The sequence below is a fragment of the Schistosoma mansoni genome, chromosome 7 (genome assembly GCF_000237925.1).
Source record: "Schistosoma mansoni strain Puerto Rico chromosome 7, complete genome".
NCBI classification, from domain to species: domain Eukaryota; kingdom Metazoa; phylum Platyhelminthes; class Trematoda; order Strigeidida; family Schistosomatidae; genus Schistosoma; species Schistosoma mansoni.
The window spans coordinates 845,437-866,630 of NC_031501.1; the positions used below are offsets into that span (position 1 = coordinate 845,437).

Below are 21,194 nucleotides of genomic sequence, written 5' to 3' on the forward strand. Positions count from 1 at the left end.
CTCTGTTCTTCCTCATCCCAACCTTGACTTCCCTCCTTCATTGGAACCTACTCCACCTTGATAAATATCAAAACTCATTGTTCTTTATTACTGCATTCTCTCCTCTGGAGCCCCTAATCACAGTTCACTCTTGCAACATGAGATAGTACTAATTTAATCTAATAATTTATCATACCTCCATCTGTTCCACTAATAAATGTTAAGCATTGGTTATCATTCATATCCAAATGCCTTGCTACCCCTCAGTTTCTTTTTCTTTTTTTCTCTCTTCAGAATCTTGCTCTGAGGGTGAAGCCATGTAAATTCTGACTTCTGGAACAAGCTCGACGAACGCGATTTCCCAAGGTCATAGTTCGAACCAGGTGCTCCACAAGCCTACTTTATAACAACTATACTCTAAATGGGTACGAATAAAACTGTTGAAGATTATGTGGAAGGTTCTACCGTCAAACTGGCCAAAAATGCGCTTCAATGTTACCAGTGCAAGGTTTGCTTGAGAGGCGTTTTTGTCACAGTTCGCATACGATTTCAGGTCGTAGGGTACCAACACTCCTAAATCTTTTTCGACTTGGGAAACTTCTAGAGGGGAGTTACCTAAGTTATAACTATAGTCTGCAACATGTCTCAGATGGACTACCTTGCACTTTGAAGTGTTGAAGGTAAGTCTGTTGTCGTCTGCCCAACTTTGAAGTCGGGTCAGATCCTCCTGAAGTACTAGTATATCATTATGATTACGTATCTCTCTCCAAAGTTTCACATCATCAGCAAAAAGCAATAAGTCAATACCAAAGATAGTAATAAAAAGAGAAAGTTGGTGGACCTATCAGTTCTTGAGGCTTTTTCCTGTAGAAGACTCAGCTTCTCCTTAAAAGCGTTTGAAGGCTAATCTGGTAGAATTTATCTGACTACGGGTTCCAGTCAGTGCTTACTTTATGGATATTGTGAAGTTTCGACTCAAGTCTATTAAATTGATGCTTGTGAGCCTCTTCTCTATAATCTGTATAACAATTAGCCTGAGAAAAAAATTATGGGACATATCATCACATAAGTTGGTATTCAAGGTAGGAAATTCTAGTATGAGATAGTGAAGATGCCACAGGTATTTTGAGTTTGCGCACCAACTTCACAACCAAGAATTTCTCAATCTTGATTAGTCTGTTTGGTGCTCAGTAATTTTGTCTACCACCTCGAGGTGTCTAGTTGGGGTCATCTACAGGAAGCCCACTGCCGATCTTCCACATAATCTTCAACTGTCTTATTCGTCCCCATTTGGAGTATGGAATCATAGTATTTCCTCCCTCCCTCCAAAAGGATAAGGACACTCTGGAACGTATACAACGTCAAACCACGATATCAGTTCGGGGACTCAAATTCAAAGCTTACGAAGAGCGCCTCCAATCACTTAACCTTTACCCGTTAGAGTACAGGCGTCTTAGAGGTGATCTTCTTATGACTTACAGTATCCTTAACACTTCTGGTCATCCCCTTAAACATCTTCTTAAGCTTAGTCACAACACTAATCTAAGAGGTAACACCCAGAAATTGGAGACCCTACATAGCAGAACAGACTGCAGACACAACTTCTACTCCGTTAGAGTTGTCAAGTGCTGGAATTCGCTGCCGACTGAGCTAGTCCAAGCGACCTCCCAGGAGTCCTTTAAGAGGAAACTTGACTTATTCTGAAGGACTAAGGATAACATATTATTATGATTTACTAAATTATTTTTTTCCTCTATTATCGTTATTATACCTAGGTTTTTGCCTGGAGGTATTGGTGATCCACTACTACTAGACACGGAAGCCCGTTAAGCGAAAGCTTCTTCTATTCCGTCCTCAACCATTTGAACCATTTAAATACCAGCGCCACTTATAAGAATCTCGACGCTTCGGAAGAGACTGGCCAATAGCGTTTTCGCACGTTTGTAAGCAAAGTGCAGTAGGACTTACCATATTTGTTTCTTGTTGTTTAAGATATACTTCGCTAGTATCTATTATTATTTGGTTCTTAAAATTTAAAAAATCCCTCTTTTTGTAAAAAAATGGGTTGTTTGGTGTTGTAACTATCACATCTACCTTTTCTATTTGTTGTAGGCATACTTACCACTGGTGACTACCATATCGTAGAATTTGTTCACTGTTCACCTAAGTGAGTTTCCAAGCGCATAACAATTTACTGGTTCATTAGCTTTTACTAGTATTTCTTTCTAAGCTGTTAACATACGTCACTAAAGTTTTTGTAGCGGACTAGAGGTCCTGTGGACCTGACTTGAAACGAAAAGCCTATTTGTAGCCAACTAGCTGCTAAGACAGTCCTTCCTCAGACACTTTTGATATTTCCATCCGTTTGCTGAGTTCTTTCAAGTTTTCCCGTTGTAAGTATTTTGGACTCATTAATGCCCACTTCAACATGTGCTTCTACTAGGGTACGACCGATTTCCAGACATATTCTCTAGAAGTAGTGATCTGTCAATCTTCTCAGTCGATGACTGGTTAGGATACACATCCGTCATTTAGTTAGTCTGTGATCATCAGGCCTAAGGACATCTCTTTACGGTGGTCTGTGGTTCTCGCTGGCAACAGTTGTCTGATCATAGTTGGTGCAAGCTGTCATCTCTATCTTCTGTAGTCTGAAACGCTGTAGCTAATCCTAATAGTGCCAGCCTCAAACAAGTGTTTTAATAAAAATGCTTGTATAGATATTCTGGTAACAGTTTATCTTTCTGCTTTCCTGTAGAAGAAGCTCAGGAAATGTTTGCCGAAACATCGAAACTGATGTCTTCCTCTTGCATAGTTGGCATCTTAATATGTATTTATGCATTACATGTGGAGCATTCAAAGGAATCAAACAAAGAGTACCGTGCATTTTGTGATGTTTCCGAATATATGAGTTGTTCGAATGTGTTGACATCAAAGTAAGAATATGTTTGTGTGCTTTTTCTTTTACTCTGATACGGCCGAGGACTTGGATTACCGATTAATTCTAATGGGAACGCCATATTTACCCAAAGAAATCCAGTGTATGGTCTATTTTACTACACTCTGATGTTTTTGCTAAGTAATTCGTTGTAACAAGCTCAATTCCATACTCGGTGCGTTTTATTTTACAGGTTGTCTTGAATCGAGAATAGTGATGAAATTATCAATACTGCTGTCTTGCATTTCTGTTCTGGGCTCAATTTACTTGTGTTATATTTTATTTTTTATTCTCAAAGATATTTGTCTTGTTTGTTTGTCTACATACGCTGTAAACATTATTATTTGTTACACATCACTTAAACGCTATAGAAATGAACATTTCATAAAGAAATCATTATAAAATTACCTGACGTTTTTTAAATCCATATGTTACACTTACTGTGTCATGTAATATTATTGTTTTGCTTTTTCTCCACTTTTCTCTTTTTTAAAAGAATTAAAAATGTTGTGGCATATAGTTGTAGCGTTCTTGTATAGTGAAATGTTCGTTGTTCTGCTGATGATTCTTCCATTCTTCTCATCACAAACGTAAGATCTACATACATTCCAAGTCTAGTTAGTTATCATTTTGTTTTGAAATAGATGGAGCAAATTCTTCAAATTCAGCATAATCCAGAAGATTTCAGAAAAATCATCATTCTATTTTCGTTTATTTCTCGTAATGTTGGTATGCGTGTTAGCTGGTAAGTAAAACATATGTTTTTGTTTCATTTTTCACAAAAAGCTGTAAATATTGTCAAAGCTTATCGACTAAATGTACATGATAAACAACCGATGGTCTCAGGAATGTATTTTATCATCTTGAGACTGTATCTCAGATTCCCCAATACAACACAACATGCACCAATCAAATCACACGTAACGGAAAAACTTTGGAGCATGTAAAAACCTTCACATACCTGGGCAGCATCATTGATGAGCACGGTGGATCTGACGCAGATGTAAAGGCGCGGATCGGCAAAGCAAGAGCAGCATATTTACGATTAAAGAACATTAGGAACTCAAAACAACTGCTAACCAACAGCAAAGTCAGAATTTTCAATACAAATGTTAAGACAGTTCGATTGTATGAGGCGGAAACTTGGAGAACTACGAAAGCCATCATTCAGAAGATACAAGTGTTTATTAACAGTTGTATACGCAAAATACTTCGGATCCGTTGGCCATACATTATCAGCAACAACCTACTGTGGGAGAGAACGAACCAGAATCCAGAGGAGGAAGAAATCAGGAAGTGGATAGGACACACATTCAAGAAAGCAGCCAACTGCGTCACAAGACAACCCGTCACCTGGAATCCTCAAGGGCAAAGGAGAAGAGGAAGACCAAAGAACACATTACGCCGAGAAATGGAGACAGATATGGGGAGAATGAACAAGAACTGGATGGAACTAGAAAGGAAGACCCAGAACAGAGTGGGTTGGAGAGTGCTGGTTGGTGGCCTATGCTCCATCGGGGGTAACAGGCGTAAGTAAGGCTACATCTCAGCTCGTGGATTGATGTTACGGATGTCATTACTTATATCATGCTTGGTTAGAGATAACTGTGAAACTATTGTTAGTTGGTTACTCAGGTTGATATTTGAGATAAAGAGTTGACAGGCGAATCTTCTAAGAGAAGGCCGTAAGATTTATTCTTAATAATCCGATCGGAAATTTGTAAAATGTATATCATAGGTTTTATTGGCATTTAAATGCAAATTACTATTGGAGGACTCATATAAATTGAAGTTATCCCATGGGGCAAATAAGAATCAGTGTCTAGGAATTCTTGATGATACTTTCGGAGTGTCATCTGTTACTCCTCTTTGTTTAACTGGGGTTGATTTCCCATACCTGAAATATTTTGTTTTGTTTCTCTAGTATCAAATCATTTGGCAGCCTAGGTAATTAGTTGAATAAGATAAATTCCAGAGTTGTAAATCTGTTAAGTCCTTGAACACTTTGCTTAGTTATGTCTTGTTAAATACCAGACGTAGAAGTTACGTTATTTTGGATTCTCCTTTCCCTCAACAGTTCAACTACAGAAAGTGCGTTTTATCACAAAGTACTAATCTCCCTCTAACACTTGTTAATGGTTTATTCATGACAGTCTTACCTTTATATATAGTCTAAATACACCTATTGCCCCAAAATGCCCTGGTACGGCTGAGAGTGGGGAGAGTCCGCTCTCCCTCTCGAAATGCTCTCACATGGCCACGCGTATACAGCCTCTGCCAGGAAAGTTCTACTCATTGCCTTCTCGGAGCGGGGGCGTTGTTTATGAAAATGAGAGGACGAAAAGCGAATATCTGGAGCTTCAACCGGATTGGTGGACACGAAAGTCCATCTAGAGGAGTTGGAAAACCCTGATTCAAAACCAATGGTGAACATGGACTGGCTCCAGTATCCTGAGGGAACAAATGGCGTATGAATCAATTGTTGGTCACCGGCTACCATGGGACTGCATCTCCTCACGATGCTCCACTGCCTTGTGGATCAGATCTTCAGGTCAAAGGCTTAGGGTGTGGCCCCCTAAGAAAACCACCTGCCTCAGTTTGGGCACCTGGGCAGTATCACAGCCCTCACACAAATCAAATGAGATTTGTGTGGCGCATATGTATCTGGTGCCTCTTTGTACCAATATTTATGTGTTTAAATAAAAATAAAATAATGCAGTATCACAATTTGTACTGATGGACGTGCGTTCCAGGTTCTACGTTGCATATGAATGGCTGATTGACTGATGAAGCATTGATAATAGGTTATCTTCATGCCATTTTTACTGATTTCGTTATTTTCAACTCTTTGCGTTAATTTCATATAGCGAATTGGGTCAATCCATACATATCAGGCTTCTACATTGACCCTCATCTCAAGTAATTTACAACTTATTATACCTAAATATCGAATGAATTGATAACTAGTACAAGACACCTAACGGTTCCAAAAATGCTAAGGAAATATGTTAAATTAATATGATGAAATATCATATTCGAAATGACGTTGTTGTATGAAATCAAAATTAAAACAAAAACTGAACAAACCTTTCTACGACTTCGTAACTTAATAAGTACCTAGTCAATTCAATGTACAGTTATAGTTTTTCGGTATATAGTATGGGATATTAAGAAGTATTGTAATCGAGAAATGATTTATTATTTATTTATTTAAACACATAAATATTGGTACAAAGAGGCACCAGATACATATGCGCCACACAAATCTCATTTGATTTGTGTGAGGGCTGTGATACTGCCCAGGTGCCCAAACTGAGGCAGGTGGTTTTCTTAGGGGGCCACACCCTAAGCCTTTGACCTAAAGATCTGATCCACAAGGCAGTGGAGCATCGTGAGGAGATGCAGTCCCATGGTAGCCGGTGACCAACAATTGATTCATACGCCATTTGTTCCCTCAGGATACTGGAGCCAGTCCATGTTCACCATTGGTTTTGAATCAGGGTTTTCCAACTCCTCTAGATGGACTTTCGTATCCACCAACCCGGTTAAAGCGCCAGACATTGGCTTTTCGTCCTCTTAATTGTGTAAACAACACTGCGAGAAGGCAATGAGTAGAACTTTCCTGACAGAGGCTGTATACGTGTGGCCATGTGAGAGCATTTCGAGAGGGAGATCGGTCTCTCCTCACTCTTGACCGTACCAGGGCATTTGAGGGAAATCGAAAAATGAAATGGTTAACTAAGAGAATGATGTTATATTCAATTGTATGTTTATATCATTATTACTAAGAGTTTGTATTATCCCATTGCTGTTATTCGAGATTGATTTTTGATCAATCTTTGTTAGGATATATGTATCTTGTCTCTGTTGCGTTAATATAGCCATTTGTTCTCCAGTTATTTAGAATACATAGATTATAGCTAGGTGACACGCTTCGTCCTATTTGGGACTCATCGTTTAGATGTATTTAGATCTAAGTATCCTGAATATCAGCTTCAGAATGAAGGTAAATTCAGTCAACAAGTCTCGAATTTGACTGTTAGTTATAATCCTCCTATTCAAGGGTGTATAGTGATTGTTTTGTTTTGAATATTTTGTTTGTAATTTGTGTACATAATACCATCTTATAAGTGTTATCGATTTTTTTGAAATTTTGTTCATAGAAGCACTTCGTAATGTATGGGTACTGAGACAAGCCTATAATTCAATTAAAGATCATCCTCATGAAATGCGTCCAGAAACAGAATCTCTTTACTTGATGCGTATGTTCCGTGCTCAACGTAATTTTTATATCACTGGATTTTCATTATTCGTGTGGTTGTAAGTTAGCTTTTTTTCACTTAATTTTACTTTGACCTTTTCCAAAGGCGAACTTTTAATGTATAAATTAATTGCCATCGAACATTTTTAGTCAAACTTTTAATGATACCAGTGATTAGATTGTAGTCGGAATATCGGGTACTGGAATACAGCTTACTAAGATCAGTCTTCATCTAGGTGATCATGAATTGTGCCTTCTGACAAGATCTTTTGTATTGTGTATTCTTATTTTCTGACTTATACAACAGCTCGCCCATGGTGGAAACCTTGTCCTACCTAAACGATCTCCAGTCACTGACTGATCGAAAGTTGAATGTTACCACCGAATACGAATGCTGAAACACTCTTTCTGAAACCACGTACACCATTCAAACTGGCTTCCTTCAACGTTCGCACACTAATGCAGATCGGACAACAGTTGGGGCTGGCTATGTCTTTAAAAAGTCAATATCGACGTCTGTTGTCTATCCGAGACCCGTATTCAAGACTCTAGTGAAGTACTACAAATTCGCTCTCTATCTGCCACTTTGAAAAGCTTGTTTTACGTGCGTTTATCAGGGGGCCCTGTGGCATTTTCGTCTGGTTTTGCTGGCGTTGTTGTCTCATTAAGCGCTAGGGCTGAGACAGCACTAATCGATTGGATCCCTTGGATATGTTCTACGAGTGTCGTCCCAGAGAATTCCACGTCGTGCATTATTTACCGACGCTGGGACTGGTTGGAGAAAGCGGAAAGGTGGTCAGTGTATGACATGGTGTCGTGGTATGAAAGAAAGCTACAAAGGGCTGGCTTCTGTTGGTCCTTCCCAGTTCCCTGATTGGGGTCCTAGAAATGGTGCTACACAGTGGCTAGAGACGTTATCAAATATGGCTCGGAATAGAAACCGGTGGCGGTCCTATTTTACTTTGATTTTGCTTTCTTCATAATAAATGAACATATCTTCTTTAACTGGAAGAATTCTTTCTGGTTTTACCTTTGCTAACTGAACTGCTTGTCCCATCATTATTATTATTTCACTATCATATACTAATTTCTGTTCGTTATTGTTCCCCTTTTTCTTATACGCACCTTACATTATTCATATCTTCACATTCTTATTGTTACTGTGTAGCACATACATATCTGGTGCCCCTTTCTACCAATATTTATGTGTTCAAATAAATAAATAAATAAATAATTTAGGCACCTTTATTATAAAAGCCAACTCACTAGCGATGCGTTATTCGTCTGTAGTCTACTAATTGTGCTTTTGTTTTGTCATAACCATTGTGCTTCTACCTCCGTTTGTTTTTAATATATGATGGTCAGTGTAACAGAATTATTTTTATCACTTCATTACTACAATTCTTAGTTTCAACCTAATCTCCTATTGATTGCAACTTGTAGGCTCTAAAAGACTTGTTCTACCGAAAGATGTTCGAGTTTCAGCCATTAGGTCTCAGATCCAGATCTCGCTCCACCTACTTCGATTCCGGCAATCGAGTAGTATCACTAGCTCTCACACTTAAGAGGAGACTCATACTCAAGTACCTGGTGGATGAGTTAATTAAAATTTGATTTTTCTTTTACCATCTGATGTGATTTTAGCTTAGGAATTTGATACACAGAAAGTTACATCAAGAGAAGAATTAGTCAAGATTAACGATGTCTTAGAAGTTGATTGATAAAAGTCGATGGAGGTAGGATAATTTCTTAGAATTGTGAATATTATAGAAAAAAAAACTGAAGAATTTCCCATCTCACCTCCAACTTCAACCAATGTTTTTCTGTAATTGTCACGTAAAATATGTCGTTTTTTTTTCAAACAGTTTATACAATTAGTGGATATAGTATATGACTAACCGTGGAATCTAAAATGCATGTCTCATCCTGCTCCGGGACTCGTCAGATGGATTTACTTGTATCAGTCTTGGTGTTCACACGGGGACTCTAACCCAGTACCTTTAGCCTCAAGTCTCCAATACCTTATCTACTGAGCTACTGATTCCAGATAACCACTTCTAAACTGAATGTGAATAGCCACTGAGTTGTGCAACTAGGTGAATTTTAAATCATTTGTAATGTTTGTTCGAATGTTCTTGTTGATTCTATGGATTGCAGTTGATTAGTGTCTTGAAGTGAAAGGTACTGTGTTCCAATCTCGGTGGTTACATCCATCTAATGAGTCCTAAACAGGATGAAACGCGTATTCTTTATTCAAATTCTAGGCACCATTGTTTGAAATACAGTAATACCTATAAGAAGATGACTTTGTTTCATATTATTTCTTTTCTAAACCTTCATTATATCTGATTGTAACTGATTTTCATATTTCAAGTGTACTACATCGTCTTGTCAGTTTACTTTCGGAACATGCCAAAATGTCAGCTTCCGAAGAGGCGAGTATTAAACAAGCTCAAAGTGCAACAGCAGCAGCACAACGTTTGTTAGATCAATCAAAAGTCACTGATAGTGATACGGAAGATATATATGTAAGTTTATTTATTATCATCGAAATGTTACATAAGCTGGTTGGTTGGACTATAAATGTTTCTCATTGGCATTATAGATAACATTATTAGCGCAAGGTTCTGATAGCAATGTGTAACTTTCAGCCTTTATTATTATGTTGTGTGGCTTTCCGAGTACTTATACTGATGTACACAAGCTTTCTATACTCAAGTCTAGACCAACTAATCGGATGAGAAGAAAGTTTTATTGACAAAATAGGATCGAGAATATATGTGCACATTTGTTCCTTAGAAGATAAAGCCACACTTCTAATCAATAGTATGTCCCCATCTAAAAAGATGTAACCACATCTTAACTAACGATGTGTTCCTATCTTTTAGCCAATGTTTGATTGATCAGATTTATTATTAAGATCACATCTGACCTACAGGGGAAGTGTAGCGAGCAAAATATTTGGAAGGATTTGAAAGAGAAAAAGTAAGCTGGCAGACTAGTGAGCACATAAGATGCACTTACATTTAGCAATGGATACAATCAACAACATTAACGATCATTTAGATGTGAGATTAGATAGTCGGATAATTGAAACTGGAAGCTGATAGCAGAAAATTCCAAATGTGTCATAGTAATGTATTTTAATCTCTTTAAATATGCATAACAGCTTATTCTAATGCCCTTGACCTTGACTGCTTGTTGTTTACACTCGTCTCGTTATCACCTGAACATCCATTCGATCGATTTTCCGGTCTTGACAACACTTTTAGAAGCTTGGTATTCAGGTCAACCAGTGTTTAATAAACCTATGGAAATCTATTCAAACTATTGATTAATTAGAAAAATCTTAAATAAGGTCAAGGATCACGTCAAGTGGGAAGCTACTTGATAGGATATTGATAGGACAAATAATATCTTATTGATATTATTAAGGACTGTCAATGATCAGTCTCTTTTTTTGGTATGTGTGCACCCTAAGCGAGTCGCTTCAATATTACGATTAATTTAAAGGTGTCTATAAACAGCTTAGTGATAAGTAACAGTAGAATCCAGAAAATGCGTTTCGTCCTTCTTAGGATTCATCAGCCTGATGTAGCTACATTCCAGTATTGATCTTCACACTGAAATTTGAACTCAATACCATTTGCCCCCAGTACCAAACCGTTATCCACAGAGGTACAGGTACCGAATCCAAATAGCCACTGGATTATGCAATGAGTATGAATTCGATTTGTAAATATTTTTATCTTCCTCTTATGATATTAAGGACTAATTGACCAATCCATTTTTGGCATGCAAGTGAGTCCTAGATAAAACAAACACTCATCATGGATTCCATTGCTAAACACTATCCAACTTTACTAAAATAATAAAACAAGTGTCGAAAACAACCAATCAAATCGAAGGTTGACAACAAACTGTTAGTTATATATGGAAAATTTCCATCTGAATTTTGTATTAGTAGTGTTTTCTGGAAGGACAATGAGGCAGTTTCATGATCAGACCTACCAGTTCTGAATATGATTCTCGGTGAGGTCGCACTTCGATACTTCTGTGAAACTCCATACTAGTATGAAATGCCTACTGATTTTCATTGGTCGTCTCGCTGCAGTCAATTCATGATATAAGCTGTGCAATTCCACCATCTTCACAAACTTGCCACACAAATTTTTTTGTGTCTTATTGATTTAACCAAGTAATCTAGTTAGTTATACATTAATTACTTTGTACTTCACAGTTGTTATTGTTAAGATTATAGAATGCTTCCAAATGCTCCGATACAGTCGAGAGTAGAAAGAGTCCACTCTCCCACTCCATATTCTCTCATATGGCCACACGTATATAGTCACTTCCTAGTAAGTCGTACTCATTGCCTTCCCGCAAACCGGTTGCTGTTCACGAAGTCAAGAGGACGAAAAGCAAATGTCTGGATTTAAACTAGATTAGTTGATACAGAGGATCTACCTACCTACCTACCTACCTAGGGTAGTTGGAAAAATCTGATTCCAAACTAATAGTGTACATGGGCTTCAAGATCCTGACGAAACAAATGGAGTATGAACCTAATATTGATCACGAGCTACCATGTGATCGCACCTCTTAATATTTCCACACTGTCTTGTAGAGTAGGCTTCTTGGACAAAGGTTTATGGAATGGCCTCTAGAAAAACCAACTGCTTCAGTTTAGTCAACCGGACAGTATTCCGGCCCTTATACAAATTGAGCGACTTTTGTGGCGCATATATATTTTGATGCCCCTTTGTATCAATGTTTATGTGCTTAAATAAATCAGAACTGAGGCGGGGTTTCTGACATTATTCACTTGCGGGATTTGCAAAGCACTGTTACATTGTAGCCCCCTGTACCGAAAGGAAATCGAGTTAATATTCCCGACCTTGACCACAAAGATTGGTGTATTTTGGGTATTTGATTCTAAATGAGCCCGGTGCGGTCGCGCGATCGACCTCAAAGACATCGGTAAGAGTTCTAGGAAGAGTCTTTTTTTCTCTGCCAGCAATCTACCCACTCCTTAAAATGGGCTTGTCCAGAGACATGGAGTAGTTTGCATAAAGCATCACCTTTATAGTATCCAAAACCTTATTGTAGACCATAAGCAATAAAAGGAGAGGCAATTTAATTTTCCTGGCATCCCATACTCATATCTACAGCAGCTATTTAAGGTATACAGCCTTTGAAAATCGAGGTGTCGGCAAAAGAAGCTAGCAAATTGGACCCGTATTTTTGAGAGGAGGAACGATTCTAGGGGCCAAGATCAAATTCATGTCGGTTCAATCGGGAGCTAGCTTTCTTTGCTTCACTGTGTGCTTCGGTGTGAATTGTGGTGAGGTTGTTGGACTCTAGTTATGATCTATTCTGGGCGAGTTTAACTGTTAGTGCTAAGCAACTAGCAGTTCTAGTAAAAACTACAAAACGTCGTATATGAAATTAAAGTTTTGAACCCCCTGTTTGTTTAAAGTGTTTTTCAAATCACAAAATATATGTATTTCTTTACATATAATTTAAATATAGCTTTCTATAATCTGTGAAATTCTTCCCTTTCTTGTTCATTAGCCTGATACTGTAGAAGCATTGAAAGATGAATTGGCGAAATTAACTAGGAAATTTGAATCTGAAGAAAAAGGTTAGTTCTGATCTTGAACTGTATGGTCACATATGTTGTGTATTTTGTATTATTTTGCAAAATAAGAAGATAATAAACACAGTTTGGAAACTCTAAGGTCTAGGGATAAATGAAGACCTAAATGTATCTGTACATTATCGACTGATTCTGAGTCGTATCATCCAATATTTCTTACAATTAATCACAGTAATCGGGGGAACTCCAAACGGATAATGTGGTAGGTAGTTGCAGACAGTCTCCAGGAAACCTTGTGGCTATTTCTCGTGCCAACTGTCATACTGCCCGGGTGCCCAAACCGAACCAGGTAGTTTGCTTAGGGGGCTACACTCCGAGCCTTTGACCTAAAGGTCTAACCCACAAGGCAGTGGAGCATCGTAAGGAGATGCAGTCACATGGTAGCCGGTGACCAAGAATTCGTTCATACGCCATTTGCTCCCACAGGATGCTGGAGCCAGCCCATGTGACCATTGGTTTTGAATCAGGGTTTTCCAACTCTCCTAGGTGGACTTTCCGTGTCCACCAACCCGATTAAAGCGCCGGACATTCGCTTTTCGTCCTCTCATTTTCATAAACAACACCCATGCCACAAGAAGGCAGTGAGTAGGACTTAGCTGGCAGAGGTTATATACACGTGGCCATGTAAGAGCATGGTATTAGGTGGGAAACCATTTTGTAAATAATACTTTATCCTTTTGAGTTAATTATTAATTAGAGTTGAATGTTTTCTTTCACTTAATCTTGTATCTATATATCTATATATATTAGCTCATCAAAGAACTAAACAAGATTTAGAAACTTTAAAGAAACAAACTCTTCAAACTAATACTGAATACGATCGTGTCACACAAGAATGCCAAAAACTACAAGTAAGTTACAAAGAGATATTCATGTTTTGTAATGATTCTACAACAAAGTAATCAACAGCTTTTTAAAATATTTAATTGAAATACTTTGACCTGTGGTAATAGGGATGGTTTAAATATATTTCACTAAATACTGTGTGCTATCAGAAGGGGATTTCATGAGATCATGAGTCAGTTGAAGCTAGACCACCATGGAAGCACTGGACAGCAGTTTCGTCCCATTGTGGGACTCCTCAACACTGCGCGAGGCGGAATCGTGGATGCGCACTGCTGAGAAGTTCCACAATAGGACGAAACTGCTGTCCAGTGCTTCCATGGTGGTCTAGCTTTAATTTCTTTAAACCCTAATCTTTTGGATTTCTGATTATACTCCTACTACTTCTACCACTATGGGATTTGAATCGACAACTGCATCTCTGTGCTAATGTGGTATGGCAACTCGAACTGATGTACGTACGTACGAAGTTCTACGTTGTGACTGACTGACTGACTAGCTTCAATTGACTCATGATCTCAACTATATAAAATTACCGTGTATTATTTTAATTATTATTTATTTAAATGCATAAACATTGATACAAAGGGGCATCAAAATATATATGCGCCACAAAAGTCGCTCAATTTGTATAAGGGCCGGAATACTGTCCGGTTGACTAAACTGAAGCAGTTGGTTTTTCTAGAGGCCATTCCATAAACCTTTGTCCAAGAAGCCTACTCTACAAGACAGTGTGGAAATATTAAGAGGTGCGATCACATGGTAGCTCGTGATCAATATTAGGTTCATACTCCATTTGTTTCGTCAGGATCTTGAAGCCCATGTACACTATTAGTTTGGAATCAGATTTTTCCAACTACCCTAGGTAGGTAGGTAGGTAGGTAGATCCTCTGTATCGACTAATCTAGTTTAAATCCAGACATTTGCTTTTCGTCCTCTTGACTTCGTGAACAGCAACCGGTTTGCGGGAAGGCAGTGAGTAGGACTTACAGGGGAGTGGCTATATGAGAGAATATGGAGGTCGCATTGTGGTGTGTGTTACTGATGTTGACGGTTATATGTAGTATGTATCTTCAATTGTAACTAAATGCCTGATGGCAGGAGGTCAAGAAGATTGAAGAGAAGAGAACGAAAACAGTGGATGATTGGTGTGAAAGCGAAGAAAAAATGCAGTCTGAGACGATTGATTGACCTTTTGCAAATGAATTGTTTACTGAATGCTTCTCAGATTTTACCAAAAGATTCAGTAATTTTGTGTTGAAATGCATTTAATTGTCCCCGCCTGTGTTCTCGTTCAATACAATATCAAAGCATATTAGGGTTTGAAATGTATGTTAATAGGTGGTCAGTTTAGGATCTGATATAATAGTATGAAGGATAGCTCTGTTTTACAGATACGGTTTGTGATCTCTTATGACTCTTAAGTTGGGACCTTTAGATATTGTGCGACTTGGCAGCAAATGACGTCATCTGAGGTAGCTCAGAATAAAAGTCGTAGTTTTCTGTTATATTCTTCGTGAACATAAGATAGATTGTATTCGCAGAAAGAAAACTATTTTGATTGTAACTGTTATGACTTTATAAAAGAAGGCCGTTGCCAATTCGTTATGATATTATGTCCGGCTTTTATCACGTGATTCATCCAGTAATCAAAATACGACTTGTCTAATATTAACACTGTACCAAATCAATGACGTTCGACCAGTATGAGCAGTCTGGCGCCCTTAATGGTCCTTTATCCACCTAGCCTTTCCAATTGAGCCCAGAACACCAATGACAGCTTCTGCTATGCAAGTCATTTATTTCAAACATACTTGGTTTACATACCAGACAGACCACATCACACCATAAAATCGAAAATAATATTTGTACAAGATCAAGCCCAATGTGGCTGTGAACGTGGGATACAATAATCAATAAACTGAATATAATTTAGGGACAGTAAATCGTATAATAATAATCCATAGGTCGAAATGAAGCTTATAATAGGATGAATATAGATATAGACAATCTAATTACTCAATAGTTATACAATAAGAATATTTGTAGAATAATCGTCCATTAATAGATCCCGGAAGTTATCCGTACTTATGTCTTCACCAGGATATAACAGTAACTTTTTCAGAAATTCAATTTTATTTATGATTAAATATTATTGACCAAATACATGACTCGTTCTTCATCTTTTTTTTTCCTTAGAATGTTACCTCTTTCTTTGTATTATTAGTATACTATTCTGGTGCCACAATTTACATATACCTGAAATAAGTAAATGAATAAATAGATCATATTAGTTTGCTTGTAGTTTAGTTCCTGGTTCCAAAGGTTTATTTTCTTATATATTCAGGTTACACTAAATGATACCCCCAAATGCCCTGGTACGGCCGAGAGTAGGAAGAGTTCGTTCTCCCTCTCGAAATGCTCTCACGTGGCCACGCGTATACAGCCTCAACAAGGGAAGTTTTACTCACTGCCTTCCCGTGGCGGGGGTTTTGTTTACGAAATTGAGAGGACGAAAAGCAAATGCCCGACGCTTTAACCGGGTTGGTGAACACGGAGGGTCGACCTAAGAGAGTTGGAAAACCCTGATTCCAAACCAATGGTGCTCCAGGATCCTGAGGGGACAAATGGTGTATGAATCAATCGTCGGTCACCGGCTACCACGGGACTGCATCTTCTTACGATGCTCCACTGCCTTGTGGGTTAGACCTTTAGGTCAAAAGCTCCGGTTGTAGCCCCCTAAGAAAGCCACCTGGTTCGGTTTGGGCACCTGGGCAGTATCACAGCCCTCACACAAATCAAATGAGATTTGTGTGGCGCATATGCATCTGGTGCCCCCTTGTACCAATATTTATGTGTTGTAAATAAATAAATAAAAATACACTAAATGATGATTCAATTGTTGAATTCGCTATCATAAATTGTTTAAACTAGATTACAATGTGTGTAGCTTCTTCATATTGCAGTTTTATTTTATTTCACTCCTTATAATTGTTGTATAAAGATTTGTACTTAATTAATCACTAAGTAAACTAGTTAAGTACAACCCAAATGATCGATAGAATTCGATCATTATTAAAAAGACTAAACAAATATGATATTCGTCAACTACTCATTCAATGAATATCTATATATAAACCAAGTATGTTTGAAATAAATGATTTGCATAGTGGAAACTGATATTGGTGTTCTGGACTCAACAGTCAGGGCTAGACAGAAAGGGGATCAATAAGGATACTAGGCTGCTCATACCGGTCGATACGTCATTGTTATAGCACAGTATTAATATTGTATATATATATATTGATGGTAGTCAACAAAATAATTTTAGTAGTTGAAAGCGTGAGTCAATTGAAGCTAGACCACCAGGGAAAACCTGGAAGCACTGGACGACCGTTTCGTCCTATTATGGGACTCCTCAGCAGTGCGTATCCACAACCTCGCCTCGCGAGATTCAAACCCAGGACCTACCAGTCTCGTGCCAGAGCACTTAACCGATTGACCACTGAGCCGGCATCCCATGGTGTTTATGTCTAACTCCAACCAATCCACGAAGTTGATCAACCGTTCACTGATTGTCTTCAGTGAGTTCATATCCCACTGGTCACTGCTTCTCAGTAGAACTCATGGATTTACCTCTCGAATTCAGTCACTAGTGAGCATATGATTATTATTATTATTATGAGAAGTGGTTTTGTGGAGATTTAGTACTTTCATAGTTGAAAGCAAGGAGTCCCATAATAGGACGAAACGGCCATCCAGTGCTTCCAGGTTTTCCATGGTGATCTATCTTCAATTGACTCACGCTTTCAACTATGAAAATACTAAATCTCCACAAAACCCCTTCTCATAATAAAAATTAGAATTAGTTATTTTAAATGATAAATTCTTTGTTCTTGTTTTTTTAGTATCGTCTTCAGATGTTAGAAAGTGGTGGTTCAACAAACAAGAAGGCTGATTAGATCTGTGATCACACACACACACACACACACTTTCTCTCTCTCAACATATAAAAAACAATATTTTGACACTAATCATTGTTGATCCTTATCCGGTATCAATGAAACAAGAATTTACATCGTTCTATGTGTTTATTTTTGCATGTTATACCTTTCAGATATTCAACGTATCTATTGCTTATGGTTTTGAAAACAGTTCGCTTTTGTAACTTCTTTTTCTCTCTCAACACATGAGTTTATTGCTCTATATATAGATGTAGATGTAATAATGTTGAAATGAATTTATTCTGAGATTAACGATATTCTTCCATGTAATTACTTACTTATTTACGCCTGTTGCCCCTTGTGGAGGAGCATAGGTCGCTCACCAGCATTCTCCGCCTGTAGCTCTTCTAGAGTTACTGCCGGTCCCAAACCCAGGTAAAGGAGGAGGGTTGGGCATGGGGTCAGTGACCCCATCCCGTAGAAAAACGAACTCGCTAAAAAAACGCTGACCAGAAAAAAATCTTTCATGTAGAAGAATAATAATAAATGAGAGTGATAAAGTGTGGTAAGATTTTGAACGGAAGCAATAACTCAACTGTCAGGAGTTTTAAACTTTATACTGTCAAATTCAATTAATATTGTTTGTTCGAATCTTCGTTTGAAGCGAAAGGTACTGGGCTGGAGTCCCAGAGTGAACACCAACTCTGAGATGCAGATAAATCCAGCTGACGAGTCCCAAATAGGATGAAACGCGTGTCCTGGATTCCACTGCTAGCCACTACCCATCTTTGTTTATACTGTCAAGTTTCGAGTTCGAACTCTGCTCCACGTAAAATAGTTTTATCAACCTAGTAGTATAAATCACTCCAATCCTTAGTATATCCTGAAACTAAGTACTCAAATGTATACGTGTGAAATGACCGACTAACTGATTAATATGAAAACTATCAATCATATTGATAGTTTTCATTGATTGATTAATAAGCAACTAGACTTGCGTTTCACTTGTAACCGTTGTGACTTTAACCCCGACTACTTATCACGTGATTTACTCGTTGATCAGAATACGACTTAATACTGTGCTATAACAATGACGTATCGACCGGTATGAGCAGCTTGATGTCCTTATTGATCCTATTTCTGTCTGGCCCTGTTTGTTGAGTCCAGAACACCAATACCAGTTTTCACTATTCAAATTATTTATTTCAAACATACTTGGTTTATATACCAGCCAAACAGACCGCATTGCACCATAAAATAGGAAATAACATTTACACAAGGTCAAGCCAAAATATGTCTGTGAATATAGGGGACTTACTTATTTACGCCTGTTACCCCTCGTGGAGGAGCATAGACCGAACACCAGCATTCTCCATCCAACCCTGTCCTGGGCAAACCTTTCCAGTTCCTTACAGTTGTTATTCATCCTTTTCATATCTGCTTCTATTTCCCGACGTATTGTGTTCTTTGGACTTCCTCTTTTCCGGATTCCAAGTTGAGGCTTGCCTCATGATGCAGTTTGGTGATTTCCTTAATGTGTGTCCTATCCATTTCCAACGTCTTTCCCTAATTTCTTCATCAGCTGGAAGCTGGTTTGTCCTCTACCATAAAATGCTGTTACTGATAGTATCCGGCCAGTAAATATTGAGTATTTCACGTAGACAACTGTTTATAAATACTTGTAGAGGCCTTAATCTGACTCCAATGAGATCGTACGAATGATTGTTGTCAAAATATACATCCTGTCTATCCTCGTATGTAATACATGACTTAATCTGCGTTCGTGAATAACGGAGTTAAATAAGTCAAATACGAGAATGGATTTTGAATACATAAATTTTGTACACTCATTGATCTCGACAGGAAATCAGAGGGATGAAGCGAATAGAAGAGAGTGAAGCAAAAATGACACGCATTGGAGATGGCGGGTAAGCCAACTCAATTTAACCAAGCGTTAATCGATATTTATAGTCAGATAAAAAATAAGTTACATACACGGTGAATAGGAAGAGAAGTGTACACACATACGTTCATATAAAAATAGTCAGGGTTAATATGTGAATAATTAACTAGGTCAAAACCTGACTCATGATGGGTAGGTAAATTGGCTTTTCCAGAAGCTAGAATAAAGTATACGGGCTTAACATATCAACTGACACTACAGCCATCTTGACGATGGATGTAGTAGTTCTCCGCGTTTCAGCTTCGTACAGTAGAACTGTCTTGACGTTCGTATTGAAGATTCTCACTTTGAAGTTAGTTGACAGTTGTTTTGAGTTCCATGTGTCCTTCAATTGTAGGTATGCGGTCCTTGCTTTGCCAATCCTTGACTTTACATTTGCATCAGATCCTCCTTGTTCATCAATGATGCTTTCTAGGTACATGAATGTTTCTACATCTTCAAGAGTTTCTCCATCAAGTGTGACTGGGTTGATGTTCTCGGTGTTGTATTTGAGAATCTTGCTTTTTCCTTTGTGTATGTTGAGGCCTATTGATGCAGAGACTGCTGCTACATTAGTTGTCTTCGTTTGTATTTGTTCGTGTGTAGGGGATAGGAGGGCTAGGTCATCTGCGAAGTCCAAATCGTCTACTTAGTTATGAGCTGTTCTTTGTATTCCGTGCTTCGCCTCAGATGTCGAGGTCTTCATAATCCAGTCAATCACCTGAAGAAAGAGGAAGGGGGAGAGTAGACAGCCTTGTCTGACTCCGGCCCTTACTGAAAGTACATCTGTCAGCTGTCCTCCATGCACGACTTTGCACTGTAGTCTGTCGTATGAGTTCTGGATAATGATAACGATCTTCTGAGGAACTCCATAGGGTCGAAGAAGTTTCCATAGTGTTCTGTCCACACTGTCAGACGCCTTCTCATAGTCAATGAAGTTGATGTATAGTGACGAATTCCACTCAACTGATTGCTCCACGATGATCTGTAGTGTCGCCATTCGGTCTGTGCACGACTGATCCTTACGGAATCCAGCCTGTTGATCTCGAAGTTGGGCGTCTACTGCATCTTTCATCCGGTTCAGCAACACTATTGAAAACTTTTCCTGGAACTGACGACAAAGTGAAGCTTCAGTAATCCTCACATTTGCTCAGATCTCCTTTCTTTGGTATCTTGATGAGGTATCCTTGTTTCCATTCCGTTGCCACTTGTTCCTCCTCCCAAATCTTAAATAGAAGGTGAAGCATGTTTGCAGTTACTTCAATGTCTGACTTCAGTGCTTCAGTTGGTATATTATCGGGTTCTGCCGCTTTCGCACTTTTGATTTGTCTGGTGGCCATCTTGACTTCTTCGATCGTTGGTGGAGTGACGTCTATAGGAAGGTCAGTGTGTGCTGCTTCGATGTCCGGTGGATTCAATAGAGCTGGTCTATTCAGCAGTTCCTCGAAGTATTCTGCCCCTCTGTTCTTGAATCTCCGTGATTATCTCCCCTTCTTTGTCCTTGACTGGTCTCTCCGGTTCGCTATATCTCCCAGAGAGTTCCTTCGTTGTATCAATAAAGTTAATCTATATTCCCTTCCCTTGCAGCTTTTTCCGCCGTTGTTGCTAGTTCTCCCATGTATATTTGCTTG

At 38.5% G+C, this 21,194-nt stretch overlaps 1 protein-coding gene across 1 annotated transcript; it reads left to right on the plus strand.

The window, feature by feature from the left end:
* Nucleotides 1-1,892: 1,892 nt before the first annotated feature.
* Smp_175660 (B-cell receptor-associated protein-like protein) lies at nucleotides 1,893-18,602 on the plus strand (the record flags this gene model as incomplete). The annotated part of the gene is made up of 9 exons (XM_018798570.1): nucleotides 1,893-1,922; nucleotides 2,092-2,146; nucleotides 3,411-3,504; nucleotides 3,559-3,659; nucleotides 7,078-7,234; nucleotides 9,550-9,703; nucleotides 12,750-12,819; nucleotides 13,585-13,685; nucleotides 18,585-18,602. Exons 3-9 carry the CDS (start codon nucleotides 3,419-3,421, stop codon nucleotides 18,600-18,602), a joined length of 687 nt encoding a protein of 228 aa, XP_018653499.1. The 5' UTR covers nucleotides 1,893-1,922; nucleotides 2,092-2,146; nucleotides 3,411-3,418.
* Between the last annotated feature and the right edge of the window lie 2,592 nt (nucleotides 18,603-21,194).